The sequence below is a fragment of the Haliotis rufescens genome, unplaced genomic scaffold (assembly GCF_023055435.1).
Source record: "Haliotis rufescens isolate VD_foot unplaced genomic scaffold, xgHalRufe1.0.p SCAF_4, whole genome shotgun sequence".
Taxonomy (NCBI): domain Eukaryota; kingdom Metazoa; phylum Mollusca; class Gastropoda; order Lepetellida; family Haliotidae; genus Haliotis; species Haliotis rufescens.
In genome coordinates, this window is record NW_025964112.1 from 44,115,801 (window position 1) to 44,129,880 (window position 14,080).

Genomic DNA, 14,080 nt, shown 5'->3' on the forward strand with positions numbered 1-14,080 from the left:
CTTATTCACAAAAGTGATTGGGATTGGGTACAAGTTCTCCAACTTAGGACAACTTCTCCCACACAAGTTAACACTTGTACCATGCTTGTCATAAGAGGCGACTAACAGGATCAGGTGGTCAGGCTCGCTGACTTGGTTGATGCATGTCATCGTATCCCAATTGCATAGATTGATGCTCATGAGGTCAATCACTGGATTGTCTGGTCCAGACTGGATTATTTATTGACAGCCGTCATATAGCTGGAATATTGTTGAGTGCAGCATTAAACAGCAAACAAACAAACAAAAACTAAACATGAACGAAACAAGGAAAGAAAGAATACGAAAGATAAATAAACAGTAAGAACAATATGGTTTACATTGTTGTGGGTATGTCATACATCCTGTTCTCCCATGGCATCGACACCCAAAACAGTGTACTACAGAGGGTATAATTGTGTTCTGTTGCCAAGAGCGAAATATTTGGATTGAAGTGGTGAAAAAAATTAAGCTAAATTGTTTTAAAAGACTGTCATCTGATTGTCTCAGGAACTCAAGCATTCTTCTTGTAGATTTGGAGGTCAAAGTTCAGAGTTCAGCTGATGCAACCTTCTATGGAGGTGACCTCAGATCTTCACGCAGTGATGTGTCGTATCAGAGTAAAAGATCTGATTTTAATGAGGTTGTAATTATCTACAAATGACACACAGTATCTATAAACACTTCCTGTCCAATTAGTTGAAATGCACAGTGTGACAACACATCCAATTTATACAATTTTTTTGTTAGTGTTATTCTTTGATTAATATTAATTATTGCTCGTAAAAGACTTTTTCCATCATGAAGATGTGGAAAATATGAAGAAGACAATATGGAGTATTGTGAAAACTAAGCCATTAATTAATTAAATTTATTATTTCCATCTTCAGGCTCTTCTCTCGATAGGCTATTTTCCAGATGTCGATTTTTCAAGACTTAATTCTTTTGATGTTTTGTGCAAGAATTTCGTGAAAGTTTGATTTAAAAATCTTATGCGTCCTGCATCATTTCTTGAGATGTCTGGATGAAAACATCAAAACCTAGTGTTGTAAAGGGTGTGGTAAACAATGTGTTAGTGCTGGTACTCTTTCAAATGATTGGTTGGTTGTTTTTTTACACCTCACTCAGCAATATTCCAGCTATATGACGGCGGTCTGTAAATAATCGATCTCTCAAATGACTAAAAGTACCTTAGATTAGAGATGTACCTAGCTTAGGCCAAACGATATATATATATATATATATTATGTTTTTTCTTCATTTTATGCGTTGGTCAATCTGCTGAGATGCGAGAGTGACAATAAAGAATTCAGTGTACATTTGAACTAATAGTTATAGAAATAACCCCCAAAGTCATTATATTTTCAATAAATCGCACCGGATTATCAATTTTTAATTTACTTATACAAGATCTCAGATGGTCTCTTCAAGACAACAAAACAAATTAATCCGGCTCCTTGGACTGGCTATAGTGTGCTGTGTGTTAGGTAAAGCCTGGGTATTGAGCAAGCTGGTTGCTAGGAGACTGAATGTCTTCAATGTATCTGCTGCTGTTTCAGGAATGGACATGCTCTGATGGCTTTCCGGTTGTCACGTGTGTCAGCGCCCCTCGGACCTGACAAGACGATAGAGCTTGGCCACCACATTCTGAAGGCGCACATCTACAAGAACGTCAGCAAGCAGCTTGGATACTCCTCGCGGGACATGCAGGCATACTGGATGTGCCTCAGTTCCGACAGTCTCAGCAGCGCTCTTGTGTCACAGAGGAACGTCTATTCTCCTAATGTCAAGGTAGGCAGGATGGTGGTCAAGGTCAAGGGTCAAGGTTAAGGGTCAATAATTTTGGAATATTTCACTTTTTACATATGATAAGGGAAAACTCACTCGCTCCCTCACTCACTCATTCCAAGCAGGTCTTTGTTGGACATCATTGTACACTTGTTCTCACTGATGGCCCAGTGGGTCATGCGTTACTTCATCCTCTGGAAGATCCTTGTTTGATTCCTTTTTTCATAAAGCTGCATAAATTCCATTTTGTCCCTGCAGGTGAGTCGTCTGATCCTCCTGTCTGGCGCCAACCCCAACTGCCGCACAGAGTTCAACAACAACGCCCCCGTGCTGTGTGTGGCAAGCAAGGAGGGCTACTCCGACATGACGTCACTACTCCTGGAGTTTGGGGCTGACATCGATGCTGTCTCCGAAGTGGGCATGTCTGCGCTGTGCTATGCTGCTGCTGCCGGGCACACTGACGTTGTACGCTTGCTGTGCTTGCAGAACTCTAGGGTAAGCAGAGACAGGTTTAGGAGCCACACATCTGAGTTAATTCACAGCATAGCCTGTCCAGTATTAAAAAAAAAATTCATAGGTCACCTGAATTTGATTATTCCCTGAATTACAAGAAAATGTTGTTGTTTTCACTTCTGTATGCAATAGAGTAGCTTTATTATACCCATAGACTCAGGATTATCAAAACTACAACATTGTTTCAATTATGATACTATTATTTATTAATTATCATTCTTTATATCTATATTTACATGTGTCCCCATGGTAATTGCTCCATAGCCACCTATGATAGTCGGGGGCACGGGTGGCCCAGTCGTCTAAGGCACCGCGATTCGCTGTGCAGAGTTGCGTCCCTTGGGAACGCCAGAAACCTATGATTGTGGGTTCGATTCCGGTTCGCCCTGATTAAGTTTCTAGGTTTGTCAGCACCATACCCGTGCTCTTGGGTTTCACCGAAGTGGTAAACGTCTGAGACCTTTGGGCTGACACATTAAGCGAACACGCCGTGATATAACTGGAATACTGTTAAAAGCAGCGTTTAACCAAACTCACTCTCTCACCTCTGATAGTCATAAGAGGCAACTGATTGGGTGTTTGGGGTCAGTGACTTGGTTGATTGCATCATACCCAGAAAGCATGGATCGTTGTTCATACTATCAATCACTGGTTTGTCTGGCCCAGACTCATTTATTTACAGGCTACCATTCTATAGCTGGAATATTGCTGAGTATGGTGTTAGACAACAAACATTATTATCCTTGTACATAATTTGCAATATTAATGTTTCCATGTCTCCTGTGTTGTAGCTGTCACTGATAGACAACCAGGGTCAGTGTAGCGTGATCCACGCGGCCATCCACGGCCACCTGGACACCATGGCCCACATCCTGCAGTTCGACTGGCCCCTGTTCCACGGGGAGCCCACCAAGCCAGAGGCCATGCAGCAAGCATTTGTGATGGCCGCGGCCACGGGACACAAACATGTGAGTAACTATTACTTTCGCACCGCCTTTTTGCGACCATCTCTGTGGTCTAGTGGTAGAGGGGGCACAGGTGGCCCAGTTGTCTAAGGCACCGCGATTCTATGTGCAGGGTTGCGTCCCTTGGGCATGCCAGAAACCTATGATTGTGGGTTCGAATCCTGGTTCGCTCCAATTATGTTTCTAGGTTTGTCAGCACCATACCCGTGCTCGTGGGTTTCACCGAAGTGGTAAACGTCTGAGACCTGCATCACTTCGGGCTTTCCTCCCACATTAAGCTGACACACCGCGATATAGCTGGAAAACTGTTAAAAGTGGCGTTAAACCTAACTCACTCACTCACTCACTCACTCTAGGCGACTAACAGGATTGGATGGTCAGGCTCGCTGACTTGGTTGATGCATGTCATCGTATCCCAATTGCGTAGAATGATGCTCATGATGTCAATCACTAGATTGTCTAGTCCAGACTCGATTATTTACAGACCGCCGTCATATAGCTGGAATATTGCTGAGTGCGGCGTTAAACAACAAAGAAACGAACAAAGAAAATTAACCTTATTTGTAACTTTATTTCCGTGACTCTATGTGAGTCTAGAGGGTGGTGTGTACGTACATGTGTTCATCTGTGTGTGTCTGTCCCCAGATCTGTGAGTACCTGATGCATGCCAGCGGTGGAGCTGGTCTCAACATGGTGGACACCCTGCTGGGGGAGACTGGTGAGTACAACATGGAGGACATCAAATAGAAGCAGTGGTCAAGTAACCTGTCATTTCTTGAGTCTAGTTGGGAGCAGCATATTTCTTCCATGATACACTATGCTTCAGAATCTGTTAATCTATTTTATTATTTTAATCTATATCAGATTATTCAGAAACCCTATTAATTCTATTAAGGCCTTAGACTGGTTGACAGGAAAGTGGTATATGGGTCAGAATAAAGGGATTAACCAAACACACAGGATCTGAGGTGGTGCAATATGCTGTGCAGAGTGGCTTCCCTTTGCAAAGCCAGGATCTACTGATCATGGAGAAGAAATCAAAATTCACACTGATTCTGATCCTCGGATTGTCAGCAACATAAGTGTCCTCAATTTTTTACCAAACTGTTAAACATCTAAGACCTTTTGGCTTTCATCAATAATTAAGCTGATCTGTCATGACGCTACTGAAATACCAACTCATTCACCCCACACTCATTATCTCTTCAGCTCTGACAGCAGCATGTCTCCATGGGAAGAAGGAGGTTGTGCAGTTCCTCCTGGATGAAGATGTGGCTGTGCACGTCCCCAACAGCAAGTCCTTCAGTCCCCTGCTGTGTGCTGTGAAGGCGGGAAAGTGGGAGATCGCGGACACACTGCTGGCGGTCGGAGCACCCATAGATCAGACGGACAAGTATGGCCGCACTCCCTTGATGATCGCCGCCAGCGAAGGACATATTGGAGTCTTGGAGATGTTGCTGCTGAAGTGTAAGACATAGTCATTCATATCCAGGAAAGAAAAAATGAATGGACTATTTTACTTTTGGAAAAGTAATGGTTACCTGGAAAATGGTTACATTGAAAAGTAATCAATCTCTGAAAAGGATAATTTGCTAAGTCTCGTGCTGCTGAGAATAACAGAACACCACTCACTCATTCACTTTCCTCCAGGTGCCCAACTGGACCAGATAGACAAGGAAGGCCTGACAGCTCTCTGCTGGGCTTGCCTTAAAGGTCATCTTGCCATCGTCCAGTCCCTGGTTGATCGTGGCTCCGACATCCATCATGTGGACAAGAGTGGCCGCAACCCACTTCACCTAGCTGCTTTCTACGGGGATGCTCAAGTTGTAAGTCCTTCCCCTTTACAGGATTCTGGCCAGATAGGCCAGTTATGCCATGCTTATACGAGCTGACTACAAGTAGGGTTTAGTGGTAACAGTGTCTGCTACTCAGAAGCTCCTGGAATGGCTTGACAGATTGACTATGGTCGTATGAAAAGATCAAGTGTTGCTTCTAATTTATTTTTTAATGTGTCTTCATTCTCTTATTCAGGTGCAATATCATATATAGCATCTTCCTCTCATTCAGGTGCAATATCTCATATTACATCTTCCTCTCATTCAGGTGCAATATCTCATATAACTCCTTCCTCTCATTCAGGTGCAATATCTCATATAACATCTTCTTCTCATTCAGGTGCAATATCTCATATAACTCCTTCCTCTCATTCAGGTGCAATATCTCATATAACATCTTCTTCTCATTCAGGTGCAATATCTCATATAACTCCTTCCTCTCATTCAGGTGCAATATCTCATATAACATCTTCTTCTCATTCAGGTGCAATATCTCATATAACTCCTTCCTCTCATTCAGGTGCAATATCTCATATAACTCCTTCCTCTCATTCAGGTGCAATATCTCATATAACATCTTCTTCTCATTCAGGTGCAATATCTCATATAACTCCTTCCTCTCATTCAGGTGCAATATCTCATATAACATCTTCTTCTCATTCAGGTGCAATATCTCATATAACTCCTTCCTCTCATTCAGGTGCAATATCTCATATAACTCCTTCCTCTCATTCAGGTGCAATATCTCATTGACAAAGGTGCTCATATTGAGCATGTTGATCACAACGGCATGCGGCCTTTGGACAGAGCCATCGGCTGTCGCAACACCGCCGTCATTGTCTGCTTCCTCAGGAAAGGTGCTAAACTAGGTAAGGAGGATGCCCCTAGCATGTACAGATTTATCAACACTAAATATACAATCTAGCTCCATGTCTGGCCAGTGAATGGTTTGTATCAACTCGTACAATATCTGTCCGCTACAGTTATTGTGGTGTCATAATGGTTAGGCTTTTATGGTTTGTTTACAGGCCTTTTGGCCCAAAATTCAATGAAGGTAGTCGGGGAGATACAATATGTTTTAAACTTCATTATTTAAGTCAGTTAGTTTAAAAAACCAACTATTACAAAATAAACAACTCAATAATTATGTTTTCAATATGACAGTTGATACTGATCATTTGGGAGATATCCTTATTACTTAGGGCAAAAGGATAATTGTAGCACAAATATAATTAACCAAAACATATGTTAGTTGTGTTACATTTTATGTCATGTTTTGGTAACAGAAGGAACATAATTATGAGCAGATGATCTTTCATTTACTAAAAAACGATCTGACTACTTCAGGTCCCGAGACCTGGGCAATGGCTTCTGGGAAGACCGATGTGCTGCTGCTGCTCCTGAACAAACTGATGGAAGATGGGAACATCCTCTACAAGGTGGGGACACTCAGGGAATCAGGGCTGAATAGGTTTCCAGTGCTCAATGTCTGTCTCCTTGGGGAGTAACAAGGGAAGAATGGTCTCCCAGCACCCCATGCTTGTCTCCAAGTACCCCAAGCTTGTCTCCCAATACCCCATGCTTGTCTCTCTCAGTACCCCATGCTTGTCTCCCAGTAGCACATGCTTGTCTCCCAGTACCCCATGCTTGTCTCCCAGTAACCCATGCTTGTCTCCCAGTACCCCATGCTTGTCTCCCAGTACCCCATGCTTGTCTCCCAGTACCCCATGCTTGTCTCCCAGTAACCCATGCTTGTCTCCCAGTACCACATGCTTGTCTCCCTGTGAGGATTCCAAGACAGAGTGGGTCCCCAGTACCCCATGCTTGTCTCCCAGTACCCCATGCTTGTCTCCCAGTACCCCATGCTTGTCTCCCAGTACCCCATGCTTGTCTCCCAGTAACCCATGCTTGTCTCCCAGTACCACATGCTTGTCTCCCTGTGAGGATTCCAAGTCAGAGTGGGTCCCCAGTACCCCATGCTTGTCTCCCAGTACCCCATGCTTGTCTCCCAGTACCCCATGCTTGTCTCTCTCAGTACCCCATGCTTGTCTCCCAGTACTACATGCTTGTCTCCCTGTGAGGATTCCAAGTCAGAGTGGGTCCCCAGTACCCCATGCTTGTCTCCCAGTACCCCATGCTTGTCTCCCAGTTGGGATTCCGTGGCAGACTAGGTCCCCAGTACCCATGCTTGTCTCCCTATGGCTTATTATCCAACTAGACTCTACTTGGTTGAGTGAGTGTCCATTAGCATCAACTGGTGTTTGAGATGTGAGCCTCTGGTTTGTCAATTGCTGACTCAAATATTCACAGCCTGATGGGATATGCTGGAATATGCAGCAGTAGTAACGACTGATATTTCTCAACACTAACCCAAGTAATGAAACACGCAAATGTACTCCAGGACCAGTCTCTTGAGAACTCCTTACCATCAATACACAATACATCATTGGTCCGATATATGACCTTCCACATGACATCAGATCTGAGAGTGTTTATCTGGTCAGCATTAATGTAATTGGTAGAGCTTTCCGTGTCGTTATGTATCATATTATGCAATTAATATCACATTATACTGAACAACATTATTACAGAAAAATCGAATCAAGGAAGCTGCTCAGCGGTACCAGTACGCTCTGAAGAAATTCCCTCGGGAGGGTCTCGGAGAAGAGGCTCGAACTTTCAAGGATCTGAAACTGAACTTTCTCCTCAATCTCTCACGCAGCAAGAGGAAGATGAATGTAAGTTTGAGACCAACAATCCATTTTTTAAGATGTTGTGTCAGGAAGCTTTATTTAAAGGAAACAGGTTGCACAGTGTAATCCCACACCACATCTCCCGGCCCAGACCAATCTTGCAAGTAGTGTTGTGGCCCTCTGTGAGGGATGCAGGAGAGATGGGTTTGTGCATGGGGGAGTTGGGTAATTGATCCGTTGGCAGGAAGTACACTACAGGATAACAGCCACAAGACTGCAGTCTGGAGATTCAGAATATATAGGAATCAATTGCAAGTTCTTCCATGGAATTTGATTGGCTAACGAAGCAATTAATTTGGTGGTTGTTTCCATAAACCTGAAAAAGATATGCCACACTCACTAATGGACTACTGTTTCCTGATTGGCTGATAGCAGAATAAGCAGGGCTATTGTTGTTGCCTTATTGGGCTGATCGATACCACTGATTTTGTATTGATTTCTGTGAAGTTATTATTTTGTAGCTATTGATGTACACGGATTTGCACAGTGCACCGTTTTTTATGTTTATACCTCCATGAGTGATTTTTTTCTATTAAAATCAATTCTTAAGAAAAGTTCATCAAAATATCATGAAACTGCTCGTTACGAAAACATGAAACTTTCATGGGTAATTATTTCATTATTGTTTGTTTTGTATGCTTCAAACTTTTACATGCCTATCAAAGACCAGAATGCATTTTTGCCCTGCTGAAGTAACTGTTGTATACGTTGTGTATTGTGTTTTTGTGCAGGACTTCACCTCAGCCATTGATCTTGCCACTAAAGCTCTGGATCTGAAGTCCAAGTGTTTTGAGGCATACTACGCACGGGCCAGGGCAAAGCGGGATGATCGGTAAGTGAGGAGGTTGTAAGCTCTCCATCAAAATAATTCAACCCTAAGTGGTGTATGGCTGGTAATGGATGTCGTGTCACAGACATACTAGTTGTGTACTCAAACTTGTTTGGACTTTCATTTTGAAACAGTTTTGATGAAGAAACAGAAGTGATTTTTAGATTCTATTTTTGTCTGCTGTCTTTCACACCCATCTTGTTTAATGTTTCAGGCAATATGCATCTGCTCAGCAAGACTTGATGGAAGCTCTGCGTCTGTCACCAAACAACCGGGAGCTGCGCCGTCTGCTGATGAGGGTCAAGGATGAATGTAAGGAGCAGGCGAGGTTCGATGGAGGCCAGCTCCCTGTGGGTGAGATGGACCGAATATCGGAGGACGAGGACGACACAATATCTGTGACAGACAGACAGCCAGAGGAGACAGCTTTATGATAGATGCTGAGGCATCACAGCGGCAGAACTGTGATGTAGACAATGAGTCACAACATTCATGACAGATAGATGATGACATGTCATTGTTGAAATGTCGTGGTGATGACAGATAGACAGGATGTCACAGGCGATGACATGTTGTTGTTGAAGTGTCGTGGTGACAGATAGACATGGATGTGTCACAGGGGATGACACATTGTTGAAGTGTCGTGGTGACGGATAGACATGGATGTGTCACTGGCGATGACACATTGTTGAAGTGTCGTGGTGACGGATAGACATGGATGTGTCACTGGCGATGACACATTGTTGAAGTGTTGTGACGGATAGACATGGATGTGTCACTGGCGATGACACATTGTTGAAGTGTCGTGGTGACAGATAGACATGGATGTGTCACTGGCGATGACACATTGTTGAAGTGTCGTGGTGACGGATAGACTCAGTTCAAAGTGTTCATCCCCGTCATGACACTGTCATGATTGGTAGACATGACAGTGAGTGTCATGGCATAGTCACAGTGATAAGAATGGGATGAATGGAAGACACTGATGCATCACATTCCTTGGAGGAAGAACTAGGTTCAGGAATGTGAGGAAAGCGACTGGTACAAGACATTTATGTGCCAAGTGTCTGCAGGATTAAACAAGAATTTTCTGATCTACATTGGTGTTTCGCAATATCTTCTTGCCTGGAAGAGTTTATATTTAAAAAAAAAAAATGAGTGGATCATTGTCAGTGAGTACAGACAATCTCAATATCATTTGTGACAAGTATAGTGTGAACAGTTTGATAATTGGCTGTTTGAGCTGAAGACTGCAAAGGTGTCCTTTATTGGAGCAGAAGGCCTTGAAATGTGTGTGGTCCTCTAACTTCCTGTTCCTGTGTAGATGAAAGAGAGGCTGCTAAGTGTCTCCTGACAACTGATCACAGTGAGATGTTTAACCAAAGAACACTGACAAGGAACTGTTAGTGTCAGAGAATCTGAATCAAACTGAAAGAGAAACAAGCTGAAATATACTGATGATTTATCGGATATAAATAGCATGCAGACTTTGAACTATGTGTTCAATTTCAACTCTCATCCTAGAGAATCACGAGCTGCAATCTCTGCCTATCTAGAAGATCATACTTACTCAAATGGCTCTAGGAGCAAGCTTTGTTTTTTAGACATGTTTGATGAAATATAATTTTGTTCTGTTGTTTCATTTCATCATTGTCCAAGAAAGCCTGAGACAATTCAGTTGTTGTCATGAATTGATGCGATGAATACAAGGATTTGATGTGTTCAATTGATGAGTGTTGATGCTGCTGGGAAACAGTGGTTTTTGCAGCAGCAGAATAGAGCATGAGACTCAATGTGCAATCAGTGCATGGATGATGTGCGACACTTATTTTTGTACTGTTATTTGATGCCTGGATCCGAGGGAGTGTGACCAGGAGAGCTGTGAGGTTTCTTCACAAAGTCACGTTCTGTGAGGCTTCTGCAATAGTCATGCTTTCCTTTGTAAGGGGGAGCATCCTTCTCAATACTGTAACTACATGTACACAAGAAATTATTGAACATCACCAACGTTTCAAAATGTGGTTTGCTGATAATGGATATGTTATCTATTCAAGTCTGTTTTCCATTGTAGCAGTTTGACATAATATTTCTCTGTCTGTATGGATTCATTAGCTTCTGTGTTTCAACACGCATCCTCGTATACTCATCTCTGTTGAAGACATGGGACTTTGTGGATAGCAACTTGTTATCTATAAGTGTCAGTGTTCTTCCAGCTTTGAAATGTCAATCACAGACTTCAGCTCAGACGTTCAAAGATGCTGCATTTATTGTTCCTGTAAACTCATCACAATCCCATTCGTTATATGGACAGGTCTGGAAGGAATCCATATTGGAATATACTGAGCAAAGAAAGTTTTGTTGTCAAGTCTGAGCATGCAATTTCATAAAAAATATCCCCCAAAATATTCATGATCCCAACTTTTTTTGTTCAGTATAGTTTTGGTCACATGACTATGACATGACCGGACAGCCATCAGTCGTGTCCTGATGTGAATGATAATGATATGTTCTATTTGCTTAAATTACAAAATCAGCTTGCAAATAATTTCTGTTATTGATACAATAAGATGTTTTCAAAACTGTTATGTTATGCAAACTTTATGCGGTTTGATATGGCTGCACACGTTACAGTGAAATCATTTAATACCACTGCTCCGGTTCAACCCAAAGGATTATGCATGATGTGGGAACATTGCAGTGGGCCCGAGTGTTATACGGTCATGTGTCAAGGGAGATAACTCCACATGGCATATCTAACTGACCACCATAATACCATGTGATTGTGTCCAGTCTTCCATTCCATCAACAGAAGAGACACATGCCATTGAGCACATTGCAAATTTGCTACTTACAGTCGACAGGATTTTTCAAAATCAATTTTGTTGTAAATAACCCATGAAACAAACTTCACAGTTAAATCTGAAAAATAATAAATATTGAAATCAATGAGTTTCCTCTCCAGCCATTTAAAAAAAGAATAAATATTGCGAATTTTTTTAAATTTTATTTTTTCACAATTAAAATTCTGAATTATCTTGAAATCAATTTGCTTCTAGGCTGGGTTGCTTGAGATTTAAATTGATGATGTTATTTGTGAAACTGTTCATTCGTATGGGAATGAGAAAAGTGCTCTTTATTTAAATTTATGGTGCTTTCAAACAATGTGGGTTGTGCTTCTCTTCATTTCACAATCAGGATACTGAGTGCTTTTCAATAATTTTGTATCTCCATTGTTATGTGTAAATACCAAGTCAGCAGTAACAGAGTGTTGATATAGATAGTATTTAAGTTGTTTATTTATGTGAAATACAATCGGTATGTAAAGGTGTTGCTATCAGTATACCGAACTAACTATGCATTCGATGGAGTGGAGACTCACGCCAGCCTGGGATTGACATGTAGATAATTAATTATAGAAATTATAAGTGAACATGGTGAAGTGGTATATTCAATCAATCAATCATTTATTAATATGTTTGAAATAATTTAACTTTTATAGGAAACAAGTAAATGAAAAATTAAAGTTATATATATTGTTCTGTAAGGGTTGAAATTACCATTGTTTAACTTATTCAAATCATACAACTTGTTTCTTTTGTGTGTAGAGTTGTGTCAAAAGTGAAAAAAGATTCAATTAAAAAAATAAGTGAAGTTTAGTATCCCCAAACTCCTGATACATTTATTGCCAGTTTAATTTTTTTTTTAAATTATAAAAAATATTCAGGAAGATGTGAAGGAATTTCCTATTCATCCTCGGCTGTGGCAGTGTTGTCCAAAACTCTGTGTAGTTGTAAGTTACTGAGAATACTAATTTGACTTTGATGTAATCATGGTAACTGCCATATTTTGTACAGTGTACAGTCCTTTATAAGGCTCATGTACAGTTGTGTACAGCAACATTACAGAACCTACTTGTACATCTAGATTATTATTTTTTCTTCCCTAAGGTTTGATATTCAATCTGATGTGCAAGACCTATTGAGAATATTTTGTGGTCATAGTTCCTGCTTGGTGCGTTGATGCAAGTTCATTACAGTGTTTGTGGTTAATTGTTATGTCATACAAGAACAGAAAGTGATATGATCCTCTGTGAGATGAATTAAGCTGTCTCTGAAGACGGATGGTCATGCTCGGAAGGATGGATGGAAAGAGGAGTCCTTGCATGTCGGTGTGAGGAACAGAGGAACAGTTCTCTCATTCTGTTCAAACTGGTTTGAAATTGAAATTCTGAAGTTCTGTAGTACATTACTGTCTGGCATATTGGCATAGTGAGCATATTCATGCTATGCTCAGTTCCCAAGGTCATCCAATGACCTGTAGTTTGAATATTTTGTAGACATGTCCTCTTCTCCCGAGATCCTCTGCCCCAGAGGTGGTGACCTTGTGTTATGAGTCTCACGGAGCCTGTTAAGTTTCTAATACTAAATTATTTGCAATGTGTGTTAGTATTGAAGGTGTAGTATCATGTACAGAAACAGATCAGGGCTTTCAATGTAGATCTGACAGTGGTCTGTACACTATCATTCCTCGTTTCTGTATCCTGCCAAACATAAATAAATCAGTGCAAACATACACAGTCTTCCTTGTTGATGTCTTCAGTGAGTGAGTTGTCATGATCGATGTCATAGGAGAGCTTTTAACAATATTCCAGTTATATCACTGCGTGTCCGTTTAATGTGGGAGAAAAGCCCGCAGTGATGCAGATCTCAGACGTTTACCACTTCGGTGAAACCTACGAGCACGGGTATGGTGCTGACAAACCTAGAACATAATCAGGGCGAACTAGGATTTGAACCCACAATCATAGGTTTCTGGTGTGCCCAAGGGATGCAACTCTGCACAGCGAATCGCGGTGCCTTGATGCCTTCAGACCTGAGAGTAGATGATGCCTTTTAGAAAGCAGTCATATGAAACATGTGTTATGTCTAGGATTACACATTCTCAGTGAAGTACAAATTCTGGTGGGTCCCATGCTCGCAGAGAAAAAAAGCACCTGATCACCAGCAAGAAAGCCAAAAATAAAAGTCCTGACAATTTACCGTATTTTCTCGAGTAAAGTGTGCACTTTTTCTCTCCAAAAAACACAGCTGTGTAGAAGGGGGTGCGCATTATTCATGAATTATTGAGTTTTGATGTTTTTTCCCCCATGGAAAGACATTACCGTGAGCACGTAACACGCTGAAGGGGTACGGTGTTGTTGATTTCTGCGCATAATATTCAAATTTCTTTTTTTCCAAAATATTGAACCCGCTAGAGGGGGTGCTCATTATACATGGGTGCACACTATACTCAAGAAAATACAGTAGGCTACCAGTACCAAGTTGTGGACTTCCATTTGTCTCTCCAGACTAGTACAAGCAGATATGCACATTCACAGAA

At 41.5% G+C, this 14,080-nt stretch overlaps 1 protein-coding gene across 11 annotated transcripts in view; it reads left to right on the plus strand.

Annotated features, from left to right (window-relative positions):
- LOC124135912 (protein TANC2-like) overlaps positions 1-13,273 on the plus strand; it is a 366,285-nt gene extending 353,012 nt beyond the window's left edge. For all 11 annotated transcript variants that reach the window (XM_048381828.1, XM_048381827.1, XM_046501588.2 and 8 more), the window contains 11 exons: positions 1,578-1,809; positions 2,065-2,301; positions 3,111-3,287; positions 3,930-4,002; positions 4,494-4,751; positions 4,935-5,110; positions 5,856-5,988; positions 6,467-6,558; positions 7,711-7,857; positions 8,604-8,704; positions 8,916-13,273. In XM_048381828.1, coding sequence (XP_048237785.1) covers positions 1,578-1,809; positions 2,065-2,301; positions 3,111-3,287; positions 3,930-4,002; positions 4,494-4,751; positions 4,935-5,110; positions 5,856-5,988; positions 6,467-6,558; positions 7,711-7,857; positions 8,604-8,704; positions 8,916-9,135 — 1,846 coding nt within the window. In that variant the 3' untranslated portion in view covers positions 9,136-13,273. The remainder of the gene's footprint in view (positions 1-1,577; positions 1,810-2,064; positions 2,302-3,110; positions 3,288-3,929; positions 4,003-4,493; positions 4,752-4,934; positions 5,111-5,855; positions 5,989-6,466; positions 6,559-7,710; positions 7,858-8,603; positions 8,705-8,915) is intronic.
- The last annotated feature ends 807 nt before the right edge of the window (positions 13,274-14,080 follow it).